The 27,403-nt window shown below is 43.2% G+C and overlaps 1 protein-coding gene across 5 annotated transcripts in view; it reads right to left on the bottom strand.

Moving 5' to 3' along the window:
- The window catches only part of NOTUM (notum, palmitoleoyl-protein carboxylesterase), a 197,913-nt gene that overhangs the window by 10,639 nt on the left and 159,871 nt on the right, over nucleotides 1–27,403 (bottom strand). For all 5 annotated transcript variants that reach the window (XM_077251416.1, XM_077251413.1, XM_077251412.1 and 2 more), the window contains 2 exons: nucleotides 4,433–4,580; nucleotides 4,297–4,344 (listed from right to left, as the gene is read on the bottom strand). In XM_077251416.1, the coding sequence (XP_077107531.1) occupies nucleotides 4,297–4,344; nucleotides 4,433–4,580 (196 nt within the window). The remainder of the gene's footprint in view (nucleotides 1–4,296; nucleotides 4,345–4,432; nucleotides 4,581–27,403) is intronic.

The following is a 27,403-nucleotide window of genomic DNA, read 5'->3' as shown; positions in this document are numbered from 1 at the left end:
GGTTAACGAAAGTACGAGGGAGCCCACGCCATTTTTTTCAGATAAGTAATCTTTTAGCTGTTAAAAACATGTACAGTTAGCTGCACACACACTGTACTAATTGTATTTGTCACTGACATCTATATATCTACCTATTCTCTTTGTATTTACTGTATGTAATCCATCTATTCTATCCTGTCGGCTCCTGCTGTGATTTTACACTACGCGGCTGCTGAATTGCCGGCTTTTTATCTATCTATGTAATATATATACATATAAATATATGTGTGTCACTGACATCTGTATATCTACAACCATGGCAAAAATTAAGAGACCACTGCAAAATGTTTAGTTTTTCTGATTTTTCTCATTATAGGTATACTTTTGAGTAAAATGTAAATTGTTCTTTTATTCTATAAACTTCTGACATGTCTCCGAATTTCCAAGCAATAAATTTTGTATTTTTTTCTGAAAAGGAGAAATGGTCAAATTTAAAAAAACCCAGTGCTTTCACACCTAAAATAATGCAAAGAAAACAAGCTCATAATCATTTAGAAACAACAATACTAATGTTTTAACTCAGGAAGAGTTCAGGAATCAATATTTTGTGGAATATTCATGACTTTTAATCACAGCTTTCATGCATCTTGGCATGCTTTCCACCAGTCTTTCACACTGCTTGTGGCGCAAAAATTTAAGCAGTTCTTCTTTGTTTGATGGCTTGTGACTATCCATCATCCTCTTGATTACATTCCAGAGGTTTTCAATGGGGTTCAGGTCTGCAGATTTGGCTACCCATGAAAGGGTTTTGATGTGGTGGTCTCTCAATTTTTGCCAGAGCTGTAGTTCCCTTACAGGGGAAAGAAGACACAGAACCACAGGCTGAGAATAGGACTAGGACGCTTGCTAACTGGATTGTAGTACTGAGCTGGGCTGTCGTGAAGTAGAGAGTATTATTATTATTATTATTTATTATAGCGCCTTTTATTCCATGGCGCTTTACATGTGAGGAGGGGTATATATAATAAAAACAGGTACAATAATCTTGAACAATACAAGTCACAACTGGTACAGGAGAAGAGAGGCCCCTGCCCGCGAGGGCTCACAATCTACAAGGGATGGGTGAGGATACAGTAGGTAAGGATAGAGCTGGTCGTGCAGTGGTTTGGTCGATCGGTGATTCCTACAGGTTGTAGGCTTGCCGGAAGAGGTAGGTCTTCAGGTTCTTTTTGAAGGTTTCGATGGTAGGTGAGAGTCTGATATGTTGTGGTAGAGAGTTCCAGAGTAGGGGTGATGCGCGAGAGAAATCTTGTATGCGATTGTGGGAAGAGGAGATAAGAGGGGAGTAGAGAAGGAGATCTTGTGAGGATCGGAGGTTGCGTGCAGGAAAGTACCGGGAGACGAGGTCACAGATGTATGGAGGAGACAGGTCGTGGATGGCTTTGTATGTCATGGTTAGGCTTTTGTACTGGAGTCTCTGGGTAATGGGGAGCCAGTGAAGGGATTGACAGAGGGGAGAGGCCGGGGAACAGCAGGGGGACAGGTGGATTAGTCGGGCAGCAGAGTTTAGAATAGATTGGAGGGGTGCAAGAGTGTTTGAGGGGAGGCCACAGAGCAGGATGTTACAGTAGTCCAGGCGGGAGATGATGAGGGCATGGACTAGGGTTTTTGCAGATTCTTGGTTTAGGAATGTACAGATCCGTGAAATATTTTTGAGTTGAAGGCGGCAGGAAGTGGAAAGGGCTTGGATATGCGGTTTGAGGGAGAGATCAGTGTCAAGGATTACCCCGAGACAGCGAACTTGTGGGACTGGGGAGAGTGGGTAGCCTTTTACTGTAATGGATAGGTTCATTGGGGGGATCGCGTGAGATGGGGGAAAGACAATGAATTCTGTTTTGTCCATGTTAATGTTAAGTTTTAGAAATCTAGCGGAGAAGAAGGATGAAATAGCGGATAGACATTGAGGGATTCTGGTTAGTAGGGTGGTGATATCTGGTCCAGAGATGTAGATCTGTGTGTAATAAGCATAGAGATGATACTGAAAACCGTGAGATTCTATGAGCTGTCCCAGGCCAAAAGTGTAAATGGAGAAGAGCAGGGGCCCTTGAACTGAACCTTGCGGGACTCCGACAGATAGGGGGCGAGGTGAGGAGGTGGTGTGTGAATGGGAGACGCTGAATGTTCGGTCAGTTAGGTATGACGAGATCCAGGATAGGGCCAAGTCTGTGATGCCAAGGGATGAGAGGGTCTGTAGTAATAGGGAATGGTCCACTGTGTCAAAGGCAGAGGACAGGTCCAGGAGGAGGAGGATAGAGTAGTGTCGCTTGCTCTTGGCGGTTAATAGGTCATTGGTGACCTTAGTTAGGGCAGTTTCAGTGGAGTGGTGTGACCGGAAGCCTGATTGTAAGTGGTCGAAAAGGGAGCAGGAAGATAGATGGGAGGACAGTTCAAGATGGACGTGTTGTTCCAGTAGTTTTGAGGCATAGGGGAGAAGTGATATAGGGCGATAGTTAGATACAGAGGATGGGTCAAGTGAGGGCTTTTTGAGGATAGGTGTGATTGAGGCATGTTTAAAGTTTGAGGGGAAAACACCGGTTGTTAGTGATAGGTTGAAGAGATGGGTTAGAGTTGGGATGAAGACTGTGGCGAGGTTTAGGATGAAGTGGGAAGGGATCGGGTCAAGTGCACAAGTGGTGAGATGCGATCTTGAGAGTAGAGTGGAGAGTCGATCTTCTGTAATAGTGGAGAAGTTGGTTTTGGAGGTAGAGGGCAGGTTAGTTGGGAGGAAGGGCTCTGGGGGTTGTCGACTAAAACTGTCTCTGATGTTCTCAATCTTCTGCTTGAAAAATGAGGCAAAGTCTTCAGCTGAGATGAGTGGGGAGGGAGGAGGTGCTGGGGGACGGAGGAGAGAGTTGAAGGTGTGGAATAACTGTTTAGGGTTGTGCGACAGGGAGGATATGAGAGATGAGAAGTAGGTTTGTTTAGCTGTGGCGAGTGTGGTGTTGAAAGTAGTGAGGGACTGTTTGAATGCGATAAAGTGCTCGTTGGAGTGGGATCTTTTTCATCTCCGCTCTGCAGCCCTGGAAGCTTGCCTCAGTTCTTTGGTAACGGTAAAGATAGAGAAACTGCTACATATTGTGAAGGAAATATTCATCAAGTTGTGTACCTGTTATCTACTGTATATAATCCCGCCAAATTATTGTTTAGTAAACAGTTTATTTTTGAATAGTGGTCTCCCTCATTGAACTGTCCAACATCTGGCCCTGACCATCCAAAGTCATTGGTTACAGGCAGCCTGCAAGGGCATAGCGCGCCCACAGCACAAGTCCACACACTCAGCACGGACCCCCACATTCATGTAATGTGCCGGGGCGTAAGAGTTGAGTACTTCTGGATATTGGGCTGCCCATGACGGGGTTTTGATATGGTGGTCTCTTAATTTTTGCCAGAGCTGTATGTATTCTATACATACTATCTATCTATCTACTATCTAGATATCTACTATCTATTCTATCTATTCTATTCTAACCTGCCACTCTGTGATTTTACTGTACGCGGTACATGAATTTTCGGCTTTTATTCTATCTATCTAATATACATATATAAATATAAATATATACACAGTATATATATATATATATATATATATATATATATATATATATATATATATATATATATATATATATAAATATATATATATGTGTGTGTGAGTTTTGACAAATATTTCCTTTGAAAACGATGTATAAATGACAGAGAATTGCTCTATGTAAAAGTTCATGTTAAAATCGCATTGCAATCGGATTGCAATCGCACTGCATTCAGATGTAAATCGGATGCTAGGTGTGAAAAATCGGATTTTACTCGCATGACACTTGCATTACACTCGTGCGACTTTCGATAGGGAAACTTAGACCGATTTTTTCATACGTTTAGTGTGACTCTGGCCTTAGGCCATGTGCACACATTGAGTATTTGGTGAGTTTTTTAGCCCTGTATTTGTAAGCCAAAACCAGGAGTGGAATGGTCAGAGCAAAAGCATAATAGAAACATTTGCACCCCTTCTGCATTTATCACCCACTCCTGGATTTGCCTTATAAATACTGGGGTAAAAAACTCACCAAATATTGAATGTTTGCATTTGGCCTTGCACAAAGTTTGGCTTTTTCACCTAAAATGTTGGAAATGTTTACTACATTGAATTGTTATAGGAATGTCATGGTTGCCTGCTGGCATGCAGATCAGTCTATGCTAAATTTCCAGTTGAAAGATGACATTTTCCCTGAAGACCAGGGAGAAGAAGGTTATGAAACTTACTTCCTTGTGATGACTTCATGAGACAGACAAGCAGGAGCAAAGCTGGCCCTACAAGAATAAAGGACACAGTCAGTGAATGCCGCCGAAGCCATGCAGAGCGGTCACAGCAGAAGTCAAGATACTTTTGGATATGTACCCCACATCCTTCAAGGTGTTGCGCAGTTCACGACCCAAGTTCTGAATATAGTTCCATTGGTTTTCCTGTACTGGCTGCCCACTCAAATGGACATTGTCCACCGTCAGTTGGGCCTCATCAAATAACCACTGCACCACAAACACAGGACCTGCAATAAAAATCAATACATATATCAATCAAAAGGACATTTTATAGAGAGCAAATAAAGTGGTAAGTACCTTGTTCTGTTAGTGGTCTTACTACAGAGGCAGCCAACTATTTGTGACTATGAACCTTTCACTTGTATCTAGCTCCTCCAGAAATCAGCCCCCATTTGTCATCATGTTGGAAAATCTCTTTTCCGCAGTTCATAGAGATTCTGTATCAGTATGGATGCCTTCAAATGTTGTATATTAACACATTTTAATGTATAGGTTATAGCAGACAATAAAATAAAATAAAAAACTCGTGGAGTGTTGCTTTAATGAAAGCATAGTGTATATGAGTAAATTGTATATTTTTCTTCTTTAACCACATCTAAAGATTTAGTTTTCTACCTGGACAACCACATTAACCCCTTCATGACCCAGCCTATTTTGGCCTTAATGACCTTGCTGTTTTTTGCAATTCTGACCAGTGTCCCTTTATGAGGTAATAACTCAGGAACGCGTCAACGGATCCTAGCGATTCTGAGAATGTTTTTTCGTGACATATTGGGCTTCATGTTAGTGGTAAATTTAGGTCGATAATTTCTGAGTTTATTTGTGAAAAAAACGGAAATTTGGCGAAAATTTTGAAAATTTCGCAATTTTCACATTTTGAATTTTTATTCTGTTAAACCAGAGAGTTATGTGACACAAAATAGTTAATAAATAACGTTTCCCACATGTCTACTTTACATCAGCACAATTTTGGAAACAATTTTTTTTTTTGCTAGGACGTTATAAGGGTTAAAATTTGACCAGTGATTTCTCATTTTTACAACAAAATTTACAAAACCATTTTTTTTAGGGACCACCTCACATTTGAAGTCATTTTGAGGGTTCTATATGGCTGAAAATACCCAAAAGTGACACCATTCTAAAAACTGCACCCCTCAAGGTGCTCAAAACCACATTCAAGAAGTTTATTAACCCTTCAGGTGTTTCACAGCAGCAGAAGCAACATGGAAGTAAAAAATGAACATTTAACTTTTTAGTCACAAAAATGATCTTTTAGCAACAATTTTTTTATTTTCCCAAGGGTAAAAGGAGAAACTGGACCACGGACGTTGTTGTCCAATTTGTCCTGAGTACGCTGATACCTCATATGTGGGGGTAAACCACTGTTTGGGCGCACGGCAGGGCTCGGAAGGGAAGGAGCGCCATTTGACTTTTTGAATGAAAAATTGGCTCCAATCTTTAGCGGACACCATGTCGCGTTTGGAGAGCCCCCGTGTGCCTAAACATTGGAGCTCCCCCACAAGTGACCCCATTTTGGAAACTAGACCCCCCAAGGAACTTATCTAGAAGCATAGTGAGCACTTTAAACCCCCAGGTGCTTCACAAATTGATCCGTAAAAATGAAAAAGTACTTTTTTTTCACAAAAAAATTATTTTAGCCTCAATTTTTTCATTTTCACATGGGCAACAGGATAAAATGGATCCTAAATTTTGTTGGGCAATTTCTCCTGAGTACACCAATACCTCACATGTGGGGGTAAACCACTGTTTGGGCACATGGTAAGGCTCGGAAGGGAAGGAGCGCCATTTGACTTTTTGAATGAAAAATTATCTCCATCGTTAGCGGACACCATGTCGCGTTTGGAAAGCCCCTGTGTGCCTAAACATTGGAGCTCCTCCACAAGTGACCCCATTTTGGAAACTAGACCCCCCAAGGAACTCATCTAGAGGCATAGTGAACACTTTAAACCCCCAGGTGCTTCACAAATTGATCCGCAAAAATGAAAAAGTAGTTTTTTTTCACACAAAATTTCTTTTAGCCTCAATTCTTTCATTTTCACATGGGCAACAGGATAAAATGGATCCTAAAATTTGTTGGGCAATTTCTCCTGAGTATGCCGATACCTCATATGTGGGGGTAAACCACTGTTTGGGTGCACGGCAAGGCTCGGAAGGGGAGGCGTGCCATTTGACTTTTTGAATGGAAAATTAGCTCCAATCGTTAGCGGACACCATGTCGCGTTTGGAGAGCCCCTGTGTGCCTAAACATTGGAGCTCCCCTACAAGTGACCCCATTTTGGAAACTAGACCCCCCAAGGAACTTATCTAGATGCATAGTGAGCACTTATAACCCCCAGGTGCTTCACAGAAGTTTATAACGCAGAGCCGTGAAAATAAAAAAATAATTTTTCTTTCCTCAAAAATGATTTTTAGCCCAGAATTTTTTATTTTCCCAAGGGTAATAGGAGAAATTGGACCCCAAATGTTGTTGTCCAGTTTGTCCTGAGTACGATGATACCCCATATGTGGGGGTAAACCACTGTTTGGGCGCACGGCAGGGCTCGGAAGGGAAGGCACACCATTTGGCTTTTTGAATGGAAAATTAGCTCCAATCATTAGCGGACACCATGTCGCGTTTGGAGAGCCCCTGTGTGCCTAAACATTGGAGCTCCCCCACAAGTGACCCCATTTTGGAAACTAGACCTCCCAAGGAACTAATCTAGATGTGTGGTGAGCACTTTGAACCCCCAAGTGCTTCACAGAAGTTTAAACATTACCACAAAAGAATGATGTACAAGTCCCAAAGTAGAAAAATAACAACTTTATTAGAAATGCAACAAATGAGACAGATCAAACAGTAACAGTAAAGGGTTAAAACCGGCCCATAAGCCGTAGCTGCATACAGGGGGAACAGAGCGGCACCCGTAATCCAAGTAATAAAGATAAGGGCCCACATGAAGTCCATCCACCAACTATTCACATACATATAATATAGTCCAGTAGTGGAGGTATAAGGAAGAAGTATGGATGGATCGACATGGGAGATAAAACATACCAATTCGATGTGAATGTCAGACAGGCACCACGATGTCCCCCTCCTATAACGCAGAGCCATGAAAATAAAAAATAATTTTTCTTTTCTCAAAAATGATTTTTTAGCCCACAATTTTTTATTTTCCCAAGGGTAACAGGAGAAATTAGACCCCAAAAGTTGTTGTCCAGTTTCTCCTGAGTACGCTGATACCCCATATGTGGGGGTAAACCATTGTTTTGGCACACGTCGGGGTTCGGAAGGGAAGTAGTGACGTTTTGAAATGCAGACTTTGATGGAATGCTCTGCGGGCGTCAGGTTGCGTTTGCAGAGCCCCTGATGTGCCTAAACAGTAGGAACTCTCCACAAGTGACTCTATTTTGGAAACTAGACTCCCAAGGGAACTTATCTAGATGTGTAGTGAGCACTTTGAACCCCCAAGTGCTTCACAGAAGTTTATAACGCAGAGCTGTGAAAATAAAAAATGTGTTTCCTTTCCTCAAAAATATTTTTTTAGCCCAGAATTTTTTATTTTTGCAATAGTAACAGGAGAAATTGGACCCCAAAAGTTGTTGTCCAGTTTCTCCTGAGTACGCTGATACCCCATATGTGGGGGTAAACCACTGTTTTGGCACACGTCGGGGTTCGGAAGGGAAGTAGTGACGTTTTGAAATGTAGACTTTGATGGAATGCTCTGCGGGCATCAGGTTGCGTTTGCAGAGCTCCTGATGTGCCTAAACAGTAGGAACTCGCCACAAGTGACTCCATTTTGGAAACTAGACCCCCAAGGGAACTTATCTAGATGTGTAGTGAGCACTTTGAACCCCCAAGTGCTTCACAGAAGTTTATAACGCAGAGCCGTGAAAATAATAAATGTGTTTCCTTTCCTCAAAAATATTTTTTTAGCCCAGAATTTTTAATTTTTGCAAGAGTAACAGGAGAAATTGGACCCCAAAAGTTGTTTTCCAGTTTCTCCTGAGTACGCTGATACCCCATATGTGGGGGTAAACCACTGTTTGGGCACATGCCGGGGCTCGGAAGGGAAGTAGTGACGTTTTGGAATGCAGACTTTGATGGAATGGTCTGCGGGCATCATGTTACGTTTGCAGAGCCCCTGATATGCCTAAACAGTAGAAACCCCCCACAAGTGACCACATTTTGGAAACTAGACCCCCCAAGGAACTTATCTAGATGTGTGGTGAGCACGTTCAACCCCCAAGTGCTTCACAGAAGTTTACAACGCAGAGCCGTGAAAATAAAAAATCATTTTTCTTTCCTCAAAAAAGATGTTTTAGCAAGCAATTTTTTATTTTCACAAGGGTAACAGGAGAATTTGGACCCCAATATTTCTTGCCCAGTTTGTTGTGAGTACGCTGATACTCCATATGTGGGGGTAAACCACTGTTTGGGCACACGTCAGGGCTCGGAAGGGAAGTAGTGACATTTGAAATGCAGACTTTGATGGAATGGTCTGCGGGCATCACATTGCATTTGCAGAGCCTCTGATGTGCCTAAACAGTAGAAACCCCCACAAGTGACCCCATTTTGGAAACTAGACCCCCCAAGGAACTTATCTAGATGTGTGGTGAGCACGTTCAACCCCCAAGTGCTTCACAGAAGTTTACAACGCAGAGCCGTGAAAATAAAAAATCATTTTTCTTTCCTCAAAAAAGATGTTTTAGCAAGCAATTTTTTATTTTCACAAGGGTAACAGGAGAATTTGGACCCCAATATTTCTTGCCCAGTTTGTTGTGAGTACGCTGATACTCCATATGTGGGGGTAAACCACTGTTTGGGCACACGTCAGGGCTCGGAAGGGAAGTAGTGACATTTGAAATGCAGACTTTGATGGAATGGTCTGCGGGCGTCACATTGCATTTGCAGAGCCCCTGATGTGCCTAAACAGTAGAAACCCCCACAAGTGACCCCATTTTGGAAACTAGACCCCCGAAGGAACTTATCTAGATGTGTGGTGAGCACTTTCAACCCCCCAGTGCTTCACAGAAGTTTATAACGCAGAGCCGTGAAAATAAAAAATAATTGTTCTTTCCTCAAAAATTATGTTTTAGCAAGTAATTTTTTATTTTTGCAAGGGTAACAGGAGAAATTGGACCCCAACAGTTGTTGCCCAGTTTGTCCTGAGTACGCTGGTACCCCAATCGTGGGGGTAAACCACTGTTTGGGCGCACGTCGGGGCTTGGAAGGGCGGGAGCACCATTTGACTTTTTGAACGCAAGATTGGCTGGAATCAATGGTGGCGCCATGTTGCGTTTGGAGACCCCTGATGTGCCTAAACAGTGGAAACCCCTCAATTCTAACTTCAACACTAACCCCAACACACCCCTAATCCTAATCCCAACTGTAGCCATAACCCTAATCACAACCCTAACCCCAACACACCCCTAACCACAACCCTAACCGCAACACACCCATAACCCTAATTCCAACCCTAACCCTAATCCTAACCCTAATCCCAACCGTAACCCTAATCCCAACCCTAACCACAACTGTAACCCCAACACACCCCTAACCCTATCCGTAACCCTAACCACAAGCCTAATCTTAACCCTATTTCAAACCCTAGCCCTAATTCCAACCCTAACTCTAATTCCAACCCTAACCCTAAGGCTATGTGCCCACGTTGCGGATTCGTGTGAGATTTTTCCGCACGATTTTTGAAAAATCTGCAGGTAAAAGGCACTGCGTTTTACCTGCGGATTTACAGCAGATTTCCAGTGTTTTTTTGTGCAGATTTCACCTGTGGATTCCTATTGAGGAACAGGTGTAAAACGCTGCGGAATCCGCACAAAGAATTGACATGCTGCGGAAAATACAACGCAGCGTTTCTGCACGGAATTTTCCGCACCATGGGCACAGCGGATTTGGTTTTCCATAGGTGTACATGGTACTGTAAACCTGATGGAAAACTGCTTCGAATTCGCAGCGGCCAATCCGCTGCGGATCCGCTGCGGATCCGCTGCAGATCCGCGGCCGATCCGCTGCGAATCCGCGACCGATCCGCTGCGGATCCGCGGCCGATCCGCTGCGGATCCGCTGCGGATCCGCGGCCGATCCGCTGCGGATCCGCAGCCAAATCCGCACTGTGTGCACATGCCATAAACCTACCCCTAACCCTAACCCTACCCGTAACCCTAACCCTACCCCTAACCCTAACCCTACCCCTAGTTCTAACCCTAGTTCTAACCCTAACCCTAGTGGAAAAAGAAAAAAAAATATTTTCTTTATTTTATTACTGTCCCTACCTATGGGGGTGATAAAGGGGGGGGGGTTTATTTATTATTTTTTTATTTTGATTGCTGCGATAGAACCTACCACAGCGATCAAAATGTACTTGTAATGAATCTGCCGGCTGGCAGATTCGGCGGGCGCACTGCGCATGCGCCCGCCATTTTCCAAGATGGCGGCGCCCATGGAGAAGACGGCCGGACACCGGGAGGGACATCGAAGCTAGGTAAGTATGGGGGGGTGGGATCGGAACACGGGGGGGGGGGATCGGAGGACCGGGGGAGCGGACAAGAGGACCGGGGGAGCGGACAGGAGGGAGGAGGGGAGCGGACAGGAGATCGGGGCAGAAAGAACGACTGGGGGGGCGATCGGTGGAGGGGGGGCAGATCGGGGTCTCCAGCCATGGCAGATGCTATTGCAGCATCGGCCATGGCTGGATTGTAATATTTCACCATTTTCATAGGTGAAATATTACAAATCGCTCTGATTGGCTGTTTCACTTTCAACAGCCAATCAGAGCGATCGTAGCCAAGGGGGGGTGAAGCCACCCCCCCTGGGCTGAAGTACCACTCCCCCTGTCTCTGCAGATCCGGTGAAAATAGAGTTAACCCTTTCACCCGATCTGCAGGGATGCGATCTTTCCATGACGCCACATAGGCGTCATGGGTCGGATTGGCACGGGTTTTCATGACGCCTACGTGGCGTCAAAGGTCGGGAAGGGGTTAATAATATAGTTGTGCAGTATTTGCAAGCACATGAGGGGGCATTCCATGGGTCTGTGTAGATAATGCCATTGTAGAAGTTCGACAGCTTTTATAGTAGAAAGTGGCCTGTAGTTAGCAATTAGTTCACATTAAAGAAGACTTATTTCTAGCCTTTATTATCCTTACCTGTTGTAAATGTCGCTATTTTCCTGAATCTGGAGGCATTTTTTTCTGTGCCTCTGCCTCTCTCCAGAGATATTGCCCTCTCTTTTACTTTTTGTAGTTTACAGTGGGGAAAAAGTATTTAGTGAGCCACCAATTGTGCAAGTTCTCCCACTTAAAACGATGAAAGAGGCCTGTAATTGAAGTCATAAGTAGACCACAACTATGAGAGTCAAAATTGAGAAAACAAATCCAGAAAATCACCTCGTCCGATTTGGAAAGATTTATTTTTCAAATTATGGTGAAAAATAAGTATTTGGTCATTAACAAAAGTTAATCTCAATATTTTGTTATATATCCTTTGTTGGCAATGACAGAGGTCAAATGTTTTCTGTAAGTCTTCACAAGTTTGGCACACACTGCTGGTGGTATCTTGGCCCATTCCTCCAAGCAGATCTCCTCTAGAGCAGTGATGTTTTGGGCCTGTCGCTGAGCAACACGGACTTTCAACTTCCTCCAAAGGTTTTCTATGGGGTTGAGATCTCGAGACTGGCTAGGCCACTCCAGGACCTTCATATGCTTCTTGCAAAGCCATTCCTTCGTTGTCCTGGCAGTGTGCTTGGGATCATTATCCTGCTGAAAGACCCATCCACGTTTCATCTTCAATGCACTTGCTGATAGAAGGAGGTTTGCACTCAAAATGTCACAATACATGGCCCTATTCATCATTCATTCTTTCATGTACACGGATCAGACGTCCTGGTCCCTTTGCAGAGAAACAGTCCCAAAGCATGATGTTGCCATCTCCATGCTTCACAGTAGGTATGGTGTTCTTTGGATGAAACTCAGCATTCTGTCTCCTCCAAACACGACGAGTTTTGTTTCTACCATACAGTTCTACTTTGGTTTCATCAGACCACATGACATTCTCCCAATACTCTTCTGGATAATCCAAATGCTCTCTAGCAAACTTCAGATGGGACCAGACATGTACTGGCTTAAGTAGGGGGACACGTCTGGCATTGCAGGATCTGAGTCCCTGGCGGCGTAGTTACTGATAGTAGCCTTTGTTACAGTGGTCCCAGCTCTATGCAGGTTATTCACTAGGCCCCCCCGTGTGGTTCTGGGATTATTGCTCACCGTTCTTCTGATCATTTTGACCCCACGGGGTGAGATCTTGGGTGGAACCCCATATCGAGGGAGATTATCAGTAGTCTTGTATGTCTTCCATTTTCTTATTATTGCTCCCACAGGTGATTTCATCACACCAAGCTGCTTGCCTATTGCAGATTCAGTCTTCCCAGACTGATGCAGGGCTACAATTTTGTTTCTGGTGTCCTTCGACAGCTCTTTGGTCTTCACCATAGTGGAGTTTGGAGTGTGACTGTTTGAGGTTGTGGACAGGTGTCTTTTATACTGATAACAAGTTCAAACAGGTGCCATTACTACAATGGAAGACAGAGGAGCCTCTTAAAGAAGAAGTTACAGGTCTGTGTGAGCCAGAAATCTTAAATGTTTTTAGGTGACCAAATACTTATTTTCCACCATAATATGCAAATAAATCTTGCCAAATCAGACAAGGTGATTTTATGGATTTGTTTTCTCATTTTGACTCTCATAGTTGTGGTCTACCTATGATGTCCATTACAGGCTTCGTTCATCTTTTTAAGAGGGAGAACTTGCACAATTGGTGGCTGACTAAATACTTTTTTTCCCCACTGTATGTGTATATATAGTCGTGGAGTGCTTCTCAAATTGAAGCCCACAAGGTGAAATAATGGATCACACCCACTTAACTAAAAAGTAGATTTATACAGAAGGCGAAAAAAAGGAAGAGGTTGGCATATTTCAGGAATGCAGAGGTACGTACAGGAACAAAAATAAAAAAAGTAAATTTCAGACTGAGGGGAACAGCAGCATCTAGACCAAGTTAAAAAAAAACCTCCATACTTATGGTAAGTGATATGTCCTCTTTAAGAACAGGTAATATACATGTAAGAATTCTTCTTCCCCATTAATAAATGATAGAGTTGACAGTATTGCATTTCAAAGGCAGACAAAAATAGAACTAGCCATGTCTGGTGTGCAGATGTCAACCAGCTGGCGACACACAGCCACTTCTAATTCTGGATGTGCATCTAGTACCCAGTACCATTTGCCATAACCATGCAATTTGTCAATATCTGATCCCTACCATGATCAGGACATGTTGGTACACCCTTTATTGCTATAATTGTACAGCATGACACAGTTTACTATATAAAATATATTATACCAAGGCTTAAAATACCTTATTGTGTGCTTTGAGAGATCTAATAATGACCTGGCACTTAAATACAGTAAAAAGGTGATTTTATTAGTCACATCTATCAACTTTAGACTACCACAAAGTAGTATGCACCAAGCAGTAAATTTTAAGCAAATTAGGTAATGGAGTCGGAAATACTGAGATATGGATTCATATTTTTTATGTTATTAACATATTTTTATTTTTATACTGTCTCATATGGATGATATATGATGGTAATAGCAAATTAACCTGTTGGTGAAACAAGATCAATATCTCAATGATGAGATGAATAAAGGGGTTGTCACACGAACAACGTATATTTTAATTAATAGATCTTGGAATAAAAATATGTCCAGCAATTGAATGTGTTAAAACAAATATTCCTAAGCTGGGACAATTTTATCAATGTCTCCTGCTACAGTATGTACTGTGTAATGACTGTGTCTGACCATGCACAGTTGCTCCAGTTTATGCTAACAGCTCCTGGCTGAAAAGACAGCATGTCACTTATGATAACTGAGTACACAGATGCAACACAGCAGAGGCTGAAAGCTGTTTGCTTTCTGATTTAACACTTTTCCCAGCCTGATGTAACAGAACACATTTTCCTCCCTGTTTAACACAGGATTGAGTGATTCTGCCATGTCTCCAGCCCTCTGGGCTCATCATAAATCACGTCAGTGGCATATAAGCTCAGCGGTTGCTGGAGCTCCTATGTCACTGACTTGATTTATGATGAGCTCAAAGGGCTGGAGGTGTGATTACTCCTGTGATAAAACAGACAAGGAAATGTGCTACCTCTGGCAGGGAAATGTTACTTCAAAAAGCAGCAGCTGCAAACAACTGTGTCGTCATGACTGTATACTCATTGATCATAAGCGACTTATACCATCTTCCCTGGCCAGGAGCTGTGGTATGTGATGATCATGAATTGGAGCAGCTCTCTTTAAAATATCAGTCACAGGAGAGGAATACAGAAGCTGGTATGCACTGCGCTCTCACTGTGACTGCTATATACAAAGTGACTGTGCACACACTATGATACCTCTGCTCCACCTGCACTCATAGCATGCAGATCAATAGTCATTATAGGGAGTATGGATCTATGCACTTATTAAAAGACAATTTTGCACCTATTTTCTACTTGAATGCGACAAAATAAGGTTATTAACCCAAACAGGGGCGTAACTACAACAGGTGCAAGGGTTGCAATCGTACCCGGGCCCTGGAGCCTAGGGGGCCCTAAAATTCCCTTTGGCCTATATAAAAAGACTATTGCTATTAAAGATTTAAAATATGTGGGGGCCCCATCGGAGCTTTCGCATAGGGGGCCTATGAGTTTCAAGTTACGCCACTGAACCCAAATATGAAATATATCCAAATTATCTGTCTAAAAATTTTTATTGAAAAAAAAAGATGAGTTGTACTTTAAATCTTATAGAGCTTAAGACAAATTGTCTTTGCTTCCTATTGCAACCAATTACAGCACAGTTCTATTTTTTTCAGGAAATGAGCTGTTCTGTAATTGGTTGAAAAGGGCAGCAAATAGTTTTTTGTTTTTTTTTTATACAGTCATGACCAAAAAAGTGTTGGCACCCTTCGAAATTGTTCCAAAAAATGAAGTGTTCCTACCAGCATATTATTGCAATTACCATATTTTGTTACATACATGTTTATTTCATTTTTGGGTATAAGAACAACACAAAAAAATATAAAAAAAGCAAAGTGAACATATTTTCACATAAAATCCTTAAAATAGGCCAGACAAAATTGTTGGCAAATTTCCAAAATTGTGGTTTTAAACTTCAAGCATGTTCAAGCATGTGATGCTCCTTTAAGGGTATGTGTCCACGTTCAGGATTGCATCAGGATTTGGTCAGGATTTTTCATCAGTATTTGTAAGCCAAAACCAGGAGTGGAGCAATTAGAGGAAAAGTATAATAGAAACACATCACCACTTTTGCATTTATCACCCACTCCTGGTTTTGGCTTACAAATACTGATGAAAAATCCTGACCAAATCCTGATGCAATCCTGAACGTGGACACATACCCTAAATGTACCTGTGGTAAATAACAAGTGTGAGCAATGTGAAAATCACACCTGAATTAAATTCTGAAATGGCCAGCAATGAGTCTGAATCTAAATCCCACTGACCACCTGTGGAGAGATATTAAAATTGCTGGTAGGAGAATGCACCCTTCAAATATGAGAGACCTGGAGAAGTTTGCAAAAGAACAGTTGTCCAAAATTGCAGTTGAGAGGTGTAAGACGGTCGCTGATGGTTATAGGAAGCAACTGATTACAGTTATTTATTACAAAGGGTGTGCAACCAAATATTAACTAGAAAGTGCCAACAATTCTATCAGGCCCATTTTGGGGATTTTGTGTGAAATTATGTCCGATTTGTTTCTTTTTCTCTGTTGTTTTTTATGTTGCTCAAATACACACAACGGAAATAAGCATGGATGTATGTGTAATTGCAATAATTTTCTTAGAGAAATACTTCATTTTCTGGAACAATTTCAAGGGTGGCAACACTTATGGCCACAAAGTTGAACATTAAACGATCTAAAAAAGGGCTATAGTTAAAGATGACACATCTCCTTTGTGTTTTAGGAAAAAAAAAATCCACTGAGAAAAGCATGTCAGATGAATACATGGTTGCAGATACATCTTTATATATATATATATATATATATATATATATATATATATATATATATATATATATATATATATACAGGTCCTTCTCAAAAAATTAGCATATAGTGTAAAATTTCATTATTTACCATAATGTAATGATTACAATTAAACTTTCATATATTATAGATTCATTATCCACCAACTGAAATTTGTCAGGTCTTTTATTGTTTTAATACTGATGATTTTGGCATACAACTCCTGATAACCCAAAAAACCTGTCTCAATAAATTAGCATATCAAGAAAAGGTTCTCTAAACGACCTATTACCCTAATCGTCTGAATCAACTAATTAACTCTAAACACATGCTAAAGATACCTGAGGCTTTTAAAAACTCCCTGCCTGGTTCATTACTCAAAACCCCCATCATGGGTAAGACTAGCGACCTGACAGATGTCAAGAAGGCCATCATTGACACCCTCAAGCAAGAGGGTAAGACTTAGAAAGAAATTTCTCAACAAATAGGCTGTTCCCAGAGTGCTGTATCAAGGCACCTCAATGGTAAGTCTGTTGGAAGGAAACAATGTGGCAGAAAACGCTGTACAACGAGAAGAGGTGACTGGACCCTGAGGAAGATTGTGGAGAAGGACCGATTCCAGACCTTGGGGAACCTGAGGAAGCAGTGGACTGAGTCTGGTGTGGAAACATCCAGAGCCACCGTGCACAGGCGTGTGCAGGAAATGGGCTACAGGTGCCGCATTCCCCAGGTAAAGCCACTTTTGAACCATAAACAGCAGCAGAAGCGCCTGACCTGGGCTACAGAGAAGCAGCACTGGACTGTTGCTAAGTGGTCCCAAGTACTTTTTTCTGATGAAAGCAAATTTTGCATGTCATACGGAAATCAAGGTGCCAGAGTCTGGAGGAAGACTGGGGAGAAGGAAATGCCAAAATGCCTGCCATGTCAGCTGCTGGTGTTGGTCCACTGTGTTTCATCAAGGGCAGGGTCAATGCAGCTAGCTATCAGGAGATTTTGGAGCACTTCATGCTTCCATCGGCTGAAATGCTTTATGGAGATGAAGATTTCATTTTTCAGCACGACCTGGCACCTGCTCACAGTGCCAAAACCACTGGTAAATGGTTTACTGACCATGGTATTACTGTGCTCAATTGGCCTGCCAACTCTCCTGACCTGAACCCCATAGAGAATCTGTGGGATATTGTGAAGAGAAAGTTGAGAGACGCAAGACCCAACACTCTGGATAAGCTTAAGGCCGCTATTGAAGCATCCTGGGCCTCCATAACATCTCAGCAGTGTCACAGGCTGATTGCCTCCATGCCACTCCGCATTGAAGCAGTCATTTCTGCCAAAGGATTCCCGACCAAGTATTGAGTGCATAACTGAACATTATTATTTGATGGTTTTTTTGTTTGTTATTAAAAAACACTTTTATTTGATTGGACGGGTGAAATATGCTAATTTATTGAGACAGGTTTTTTGGGTTATCAGGAGTTGTATGCCAAAATCATCAGTATTAAAACAATAAAAGACCTGACAAATTTCAGTTGGTGGATAATGAATCTATAATATATGAAAGTTTAATTGTAATCATTACATTATGGTAAATAATGAAATTTTACACTATATGCTAATTTTTTGAGAAGGACCTGTATATATAGACACTGCTAAAAAAAATAAAGGGAACACTTAAACAACAGAATATAACTCCAAGTAAATCAAACTTCTGTGAAATCAAACTGTCCACTTAGGAAGCAACACTGTTTGACAATCAATTTCACATGCTGTTGTGCAAATGGAATAGACAACAGATGGTAATTATTGGCAATTGTCAAGACACACTCAATAAACGAGTGGTTCTGCAGATGGGGACCACAGACCACATCTCAGTACCAATGCTTTCTGGCTGGTGTTTTGGTCACTTTTAAATGTTGGTTGTGCTTTCACACTCGTAGTAGCATGAGACGGACTCCACAACCCACACAAGTGGCTCAGGTAGTGCAGCTCATCCAAGATGGCACATCAATGCGAGCTGTGGCAAGGTTTGCTGTGTCTGTCAGCGTAGTGTCCAGAGGCTGAAGGTGCTACCAGGAGACATGCCAGTACATCAGAAGATGTGGAGGGGGCCGTAGGAGGGCAACAACCCAGCAGCAGGACTGCTACCTCAGCCTTTGTGCAAGGAGGAACAGGAGGAGCACTGCCAGAACCCTGCAAAATGACCTCCAGTGTTGTGAATTCTGTTGTGGGTTCTGCTCTTGGGCTCCCTCCGGTGGTTATAAGTGGTAGTGCTGCTGTTTGTCCTTCACAGCAGTCATCAGGTGCTTCCACTTTGGACGGGGCTATTTAGTCTGGCTTCACCCTTTAGTGAGTGCCAGTTGTCCATTGTTTTTCTGGAGGATTCACATCTCTGCTTGGTTTCTCCTGCTGGATTGTCATAATCATCAAAGATAAGTCCTGGCTTTGTTTTTGCAGTCCACATGCGGTGGACTTTATAGTTCAGTGAATTGCTATGTTTTTTCTTGTCCAGCTTTGTCTGTGTAAGGATTTATTCAGCCAAGCTGGAAGCTCTGGAGTCGCAGAGTTACCCTCCATGCCTTTAGTTAGGTGTGGAGATTTTTGTATTCTCTGTGGTGGATTTTTGTAGTATTTTAATACTGACCGCACAGTACTCTGTCCTGTCTTTTCTTTCTAGGTAGCGTGGCCTCCTTTGCTAAATTCTGTTTTCAGTCTGCGTTTGTAATTTCCCTCTCCTCTCACAGTCAATATTTGTGGGGGGATGCCTTTCCTTTGGGGATTTTCTCTGAGGCAAGATAGTTTTCCTGTTTCTTTCTTTAGGGGTAATTAGTCCTCCGGCTGTGACGAGGTGTCTAAGGAGTGACAGGAACATCCCATGGCTACTTCTAGTTGCGGTGTTAAGTTCAGGGTCTGCGGTCAGTATAGAGACCACCTACTCCAGAGCTCGTCCATGCTGCTCCTAGGCCACCAGATCATAACACTCCAGCAGGCCACAAATGTGCATGTGTCTGCACAAACGGTTAGAAACCGACTCCATGAGGATGGTCTGAGTGCCCGACGTCCACAGATGGGGGTTGTGCTCACAGCCCAACACCGTGCAGGACCCTTGGCATTTGCCACAGAACACAAGGATTGGCAAATTTGCCACTGGCGCCCTGTGCTCTTCACAGATGAAAGCAGGTTCACACTGAGCACGTGACAGAGATGACAGAGTCTGGAGATGCTGTGGAGAGCGATCTGCTACCTGCAACATCCTTCAGCATGACCGGTTTGGCAGTGGGTCCCTAATGGTGTGGGGTGGCATTTCTTTGGAGGGCCGCACAGCCCTCCAAGTGCTAGCCAGAGTCTGACTGCCATTAGGTACCGAAATGAGATCCTCAGACCCTTTGTGAGACCATATGCTGGTGCAGTTGGCTCTGTGTTCCTCCTATTGCAGGAAAATGCCAGACCTCATGTGGCTGGAGTGTGTCAGCAGTTCCTGCAAGAAGAAAGCATTGGAGCTATGGACTGGCCCGCTCATTCCCCAGACCTGAATCCGATTGAACACATCTGGATCATCATGTCTTGCACCATCCACCAACGTCACGTTGCACCACAGACTGTCCAGGAGTTGGAGGATGCTTTAGTCCAGGTCTGGGAGGAGATCCCTCAGGAGGCCAATCCGCCGCCTCATCAGGAGCATGCCCAGGCATTGTAGGGAGGTCATACAGGCACGTGGAGGCCACACATACAACAGAACATAATTTCCTTGTCTTGAGGCATTTCCACTGAAGTTGGACCAGCCTGTAATTTGATTTTCCACTTTGATTTTGAGTATCATTCCAAATCCAGACCTCCATGGGATATTAATTTTGATTTACATTGATAATTTTTATGTTTTATTGTTCTCAGCACATTCCACTATGTAATGAATAAAGATTTGCAACTGAAATATTTAATTCAGTGATATCTAGGATGTGGTATTTTAGTGTTCCCTTTATTTCTTTGAGCAGTGTATATATAATATACAGACATATATTACATTTTCAAAAATTACAAAAAGCAAAATGGGCTGATGCAAATGTCTGGGCATCCTTGGAGATTTGTATGCTCAGCTAACGTTGACCAAGGTTTCAGACCTTAGTTAAGGCCCCGTCACACTTAGCGACGCTGCAGCGATACAGACAACGATGCCGATCGCTGCAGCGTCGCTGTTTAGTCGCTGTGGGGTCGCTGGGGAGCTGTCACACAGACCGCTCTCCAGCGACCAACGATGCCGAGGTCCCCGGGTAACCAGGGTAAACATCGGGTTGCTAAGCGCAGGGCCGCGCTTAGTAACCCAATGTTTACCCTGGTTACCAGTGTAAAATGTAAAATAACAAACACTACATAGTCACCTTCGCGTCCCCCGGCGTCCGCTTCCTGAACTGACTGAGCGCCGGCCCTAACAGCACAGAGGTGACGTCACCGCTGTGCTCTGCTTTCACTTTCCGGCCGGCAGTCAGTCAGTGCGGGAAGCGGACGGCAAGGGACCTGACGGACACCGGAATGTGAGTATGTACTGTTTGGTTTTTTTTACATTTACGATGGTAACCAGGGTAAACATCGGGTTACTAAGCGCGGCCCTGCGCTTAGTAACCCGATGTTTACCCTGGTTACCAGTGAAGACATCGCTGAATCCGTGTCACACACACCGATTCAGCGATGTCAGCGGGACCTCAACGACCAAAAAAAGGTCCAGGCCATTCCGACACGACCAGCGATCTCACAGCAGGGGCCGGGTCGCTGGTACATGTCAAACATAGCGAGATCGCTACTGAGGTCGCTGTTGCGTCACAAAACTTGTGACTCAGCAGCGATCTCGCTACTCGCTATGTGAGACAGGGCCTTTAGGCTGTTAAGGTTAAAGCTTGTTCACTATCATTCTTAGGTAATGCCAATTGATGCAAATTTCCCAGCTTTATAAAAACCCAGCCTCCTCTAACCTTGTGGCCAAAAACCGCAGCCATGGGTTCTTCTAAGCAGCTGCCTAGCACTCTGAAAATTAAAATGCGGTAGGCCCACAAAGCAGAAGAAGGCTATAAGAAAATAGCAAAGCGTTTTCAAGTAGCACTTTTCTCAGGTCTAAATTTAATTTCGCGTTTTTTCGCGTTTTTTCGCTATAAAAACGTGATAAAAACGCGAAAAAAACGCTAACATATGCCTCCCATTATTTTCAGTGTATTCCGCATTTTTTGTGCAAATGTAGCCTTTTTTTCCGCGAAAAAATCGCATCGCGGAAAAAAAAGCAACAAGTTCATTAAAATGCGGAATTGCAGGGGATTCCGCACACCTGGAAGTGCATTGATCTGCTTACTTCCCGCACGGGGCTGTGCACACCATGCGGGAAGTAAGCAGATCATGTGCGGTTGGTACCCAGGGTGGAGGAGAGGAGACTCTCCTCCACGGACTGGGCACCATATAATTGGTTCAAAAAAAAGAATTAAAATAAAAAATAGTCCTATACTCACCTTCGATGTCTTCCCGCCTCTCCGCTGCATGCTGCCGCTTCGGTTTCTATAGCTGGTGTGCGGTGAAGGACCTGCGATGACGTCACTGTCTTGTGATTGGTCGAGACCGGTCATGTGACCGCTCACGTGACTGCGACGTCATGGAAGGTCCTGAACCACACCGGCATCTATAGGAACGGACGCCTGCAGGTGAGTATAACAATTTTTTTTATTTTTTTTATTATTTTTAAACATTCTATCTTTTACTATAGATGCTGCATAGGCAGCATCTATAGTAAAAAGATGGTCACACCTGTCAAACGCTATGTTTGACAAGTGTGACCAACCTGTCAGTCAGTTTTTAGCTAATTACGCTTGCAGAATGCTAAAAAAACGGAAAAAAAAACGCAAAAAAAAATATGCTGATTTCTTGCAGAAAATTTCCGGTTTTCTTCAGGAAATTTCTGCAAGAAATCCGGACGTGTGCACATACCCTTACAGTGGATGTCAAGATAAGATCTAGAAGACTAAAGGTACCGTCACACTCAGCGACGCTGCAGCGATATAGACAACGAGCCGATCGCTGCAGCGTCGCTGTTTAGGTCGCTGTAGAGACGTCAAACATAGCAGCTCCAGAACGATGCAGGAGCGATCCTGTGACGTAACGGTGACTCACTTATCGTTCTCACAGGTCATTAGCTCCATGTAAAACATTGCTGGCATCGTTGCTTTTGCTGTCAAACACGACGATACACGCCGACCTGACAACCAAATAAAGTTCTGGACTTCTAGCTCCGACCAGCGATATCACAGCGGGATCCAGATAGCTGCTGCATGTCAAACACAACGAGATCGCTAACCAGGACGCTGCAACGTCACGGATCGTTGTCGTTCTCGTTGTAAAGTTGCTGAGTGTGAAGGTACCTTAAGCAAAATTTCAGTGAGAGAGCTGCTCGTAGAATTGCTAGGGAGGCAAATTAGAACCCCCGCTTGACTGCAAAACACCTTCAGAAAATGTTGCAGACTTTGGAGCTGTGGCACATTTTTCTACTGTTCAGAGATAGCTGCACAAATATGGACTTCATGGAAGAGTCATCAGAAGAAAACCTCTCATATGACCTCACCATAACATTCAGTGTCAGAAGTATGCAAAAGAACATCTAAACAAGCCTGGTGCATTTTGGAAACAAGTACTGTGGACCAATGAGGTTTAAATAGAACTCTTTGGCCACAATGATCAAAGTCATCTGTGGAGAAAAAAGGGCACAACATTTCAGGAAAAGAACATCTCATCAACCAGTAAGCTGGGGGTGGATGATAATCATGCTTTGGGGTTATGTTGGAGCCAATGGCATGGGGAACATTTCACGGGTAGAGAGAAGAATGGATTCAAATAAATTTCAACAAATTCTTGATGCAAACATAACATTATCTGTAAAAAAGGTGAAGATGGATAGCTTCTGCAAATGTGTAATGGATCCTAAACACACGTCAAAATCCACAATAGACTAAAGGCCCCGTCTCACACAGCGACGCTGCAGCGATACAGACAACGATGCTGATCGCTGCAGCGTCGCTGTTTTGTCGCTGTGTGGTCGCTGGGGAGCTGTCACACAGACAGCTCTCTCCAGCGACCAACGATCAGGGGAACGACTTCGGCATCGTTGAAACTGTCTTCAACGATGCCGAAGTCCCCCTGCAGCACCCGGGTAACCAGGGTAAACATCGGGTTACTAAGCGCAGGGCCGCGCTTAGTAACCCGATGTTTACCCTGGTTACCAAAAAAAACAAACACTACATACTCACCATCTGTTGCCCGTCAGGTCCCTTGCCGTCCGCTTCCCGCTCTGACTGAGTGCCGCCGTACAGTGAGAGCAGAGCGCAGCGGTGACGTCACTGCTGTGCTCTCACTTTACGGCGACAGTCAGAGCAGGAAGCAGACGCCAAGGGACCTGACGGGCAACAGATGGTGAGTATGTAGTGTTTGTTTTTTTTGGTAACCAGGGTAAACATCGGGTTACTAAGCGCGGCCCTGCGCTTAGTAACCCGATGTTTACCCTGGTTACCAGTGAAGACATCGCTGGATCGGTGTCACACACACCGATTCAGCGATGTCAGCGGGACCTCAACGACCAAAAAAAGGTCCAGGCCATTCCGACACGACCAGCGATCTCGCAGCAGGGGCCTGATCGCTGGTACGTGTCACACATAGCGAGATCGCTACTGAGGTCGCTGTTGCGTCACAAAACTTGTGACTCAGCAGCGATCTCGCTAGCGATCTCGCTATGTGAGACGGGGCCTTAACTCAAAGGCACAAGCTGAAGGTTTTACAATGGCCCTTATAGACCCCTGATCTGAACATTAATGAAAATCTGTGGCTAGACCTCAAAATAGTGCATGCAAGACGACCTAAGAATCTCACAAAACTCCCAAAAAATGTCCAAGAAAGAATGGATAGAAATTCCTCAAGCAAGAATTTAAAGACTCTTAAGGTACCGTCACACTCAGCAACTTTGCAAAGAGAACGACAACAATCCGTGACGTTGCAGCGTCCTGGATAACGATCTCGTTGTGTTTGACACGCAGCAGCGACCTGGATCCCGCTGTGCCATCGCTGGTCTTAGCTAGAAGTCCAGAACTTTATTTTGTCGCCAGGTCGGCGTGTATCGTCATGTTTGACATCAAAAGCAAAGACGCCAGCAACGAGCATAGGGGGCGTCGCAGCGTCTCCTTCTAGCCAGTCGGTACACTCTGGCTGTTTGACATGGAGCTAACAACCAGCGAGAATGAGAAGTGAGTCACCGTTACGTCACTGGATCGCTTATTTTTTGTGCGCCGAACTGACGTTTTTAACCCCTTTCCGACGTTGGACATAATAGTACACCCACGTCGGTCACCCTCCCTTTGATGTGGGCTCCGACGGTGATCCCATATCTTTCCTGGGACATCTCAGCTGTTTTGAACAGCTGACATGGGCCCACAATAGCCACGGGTGGAATCGCAATCCACCCGCAGATATTAACTCGTTAAATGCCGCTGTCAAACTCTGACAGGGCATTTAACAAGCGCTTCCGGCAATCGCGCCGGAAATCCACGCACCGATGACCTGTCACGTGATTGCGGGTCACCGGTGGGTTGGCATGACAATCAGAGGTCTCCTGGAGACCTATATGGTTGTCACTGCCAGCTTGCTGTGAGAGCAGCCCTGTTGTCGGCGCTCATAGCAAGTGAGTAAGTCAGCTTCATATAGGCGATCTGATCATCGCCTATGTGTAGCTGAGTCAATCGGGTTATGGCAGCTTCTAGCCTCCCATGGAGACGATTGAAGCATGCCAAAAGTAAAAAAAAATGTTTTTAAAAATATAAAAGTTCAAATCACCCCCCTTTAGCCCCATTCAAAATAAAACGATTTAAAAAAAAATCAAACATACACATATTTGGTATCGCCACATTCAGAATCGCCAGATCTATCAATAAAAAAGGATTAACCTGATCACTAAATGGCGTAGTGAGAAAAAAGTCAAAATGCCAGAATTAAGTTTTTTTGTCACTTCGACATTGCATTTAAATGCAATAGTCAGCAAACAGCATGTTCTGGGTACATGGGAAATAAAGGTCAGTATGACCCGGGGTAACATGGGGGAGGGCTACATAAATTACATTGAGAGTTACATTTGTTGTAAATGGTATAAAATACTGCCTCCTGCTCCATTAGATCAGATAAAGTGACTTTGCTCACAGCATGTGTGCAGCTTCCTTTTTCTCCAAGCGCGCTTTTCAATTAAGGGCATAACCTCCTGATTTGGCCTCACTGGTGATCTGGCATATCTGACATTGGGTCAGAACGCAAACAGCTACGACACAGGCGATCAAAAGATTTTTGATATTTGTAGACATTTACTTAGTTTTCCCTTTGCCTTCTTTTTTTGAAAGCTAAACATTCCCAGATCCTTTAACTGTTCATCGTGGACATACAGTAGTTTGCAATCCACTCACCATCCTAGTAGGTCTTCTCTGAACTTACTCCAGTTTTTAGATGTGTTTTTTAAAATGTGGTGCCCAGAACTGGACACAGTATTCCAGATGATGTCTGACCAAGCAAGAGTAGACGGGAATAATTACTTAACGTGATCTAGACTCTATGCTTCTCTCTGTGTTTGCTTTTTTTCTGCTGCATCACACTGTTGACTCATGTGCAATTTGTGATCTATTAGTATACCCAAGTCTTTTTCGCATGTACTGTTGCTTAGTTCTATTCATCCCATTCTGTAGATGTCATTTTAATTTTTCTTGCCCAGATGTAGAATCTTGCATTTCTCCCTGTTAAATACCATTCTATTAGTTGCTTCACATTGTTCAAGCTTATCTAGATGCTTCTGAATCCTTTATCTGACTTATCTGGTGTTAGCTATCCCTCTTAGCTTTGCATCAGCTTTAATTTATCTTCAATTCCCTTATCTAGATTATTTATAAAAATGTAGAACAACACTGGGGCCAAGACAGAGCCTTGTGGTAACCCACTTGAAAGGCTCTTCCAATTGGATATGCAATCATTTATTACCACTCTTTGAATATAATCCCTGAGCCAGTTATGAATCCACCTAACCACAGCCTTGTCAATCCCATACTTGGTAATTTTTTTAATAAAGATAATATGAGATACTTTATTAAATGCTTTCCTGATGTTGAATTATACTATATTGACCGCATTTCCTTGATCCACCCAGTCAGATTAGTCTGGCATGATTTGTTTGCTACAAACCGATGCTGGCTCTTGTTAATTAGTGTTTTCTTATCCAAGTACTTACATACATGATGTTTAATAATTTTTTCAAAGATATTTCCTGGTATAGAAATAAAGCTCATTAGCCTATAATTTTCAGGCTCCATCTTCTTTACTTTTTTGAAGATAGGGACAACATTTGCCTTTTTCCAATCTTCTGTGACTTCTCCTGATCTCCTGGAATTTTCAAAGATTCTGGCTAGTGGTTCTGCAATTTTGTCTGCTATCTCTTTCAGTACCCTAGGATGTAATTGCTCTGGGCCAGGAGATTTAAGTTCATTTAAATTAGCTAAGTGTTCCCTCAATATCTCTCTGTGATAGTGTGGATTATTTTATTCCAGTGAAGATCAGTTGATATTACATTTGCTTTCTTAAAGAACACAGATGCAACACAGGAATTTAAAAATTTGGCCTTCTCAACATCATTTTTGACCACTTCTCCCTTTTCATCCTGCAACAATCCTATTGCATATCGCATCTTTGACTTTTCTTTTGATTTTTACATACCCACAAAATCCTTTTTTATTGCTTTTGGTCTCCTTTGCAAGCTTAATTACTGGCTTTAGCTCTTCTAATGGTTGCCCTGCATTCCATACAGGCAGCATTATATTCTTCTATAGACTTGCCAACTTTAACCCCTTCATGACCGTGGGATTTTCCGTGTTTCCGTATTCGTTTTTCACTCCCCTCC

The sequence above is a fragment of the Ranitomeya variabilis genome, chromosome 4, assembly GCF_051348905.1.
Source record: "Ranitomeya variabilis isolate aRanVar5 chromosome 4, aRanVar5.hap1, whole genome shotgun sequence".
Taxonomy (NCBI): Eukaryota; Metazoa; Chordata; class Amphibia; order Anura; family Dendrobatidae; genus Ranitomeya; species Ranitomeya variabilis.
Note: the sequence above shows the minus strand (reverse complement) of the source record. Positions and strands in the feature narration are given on the sequence as shown.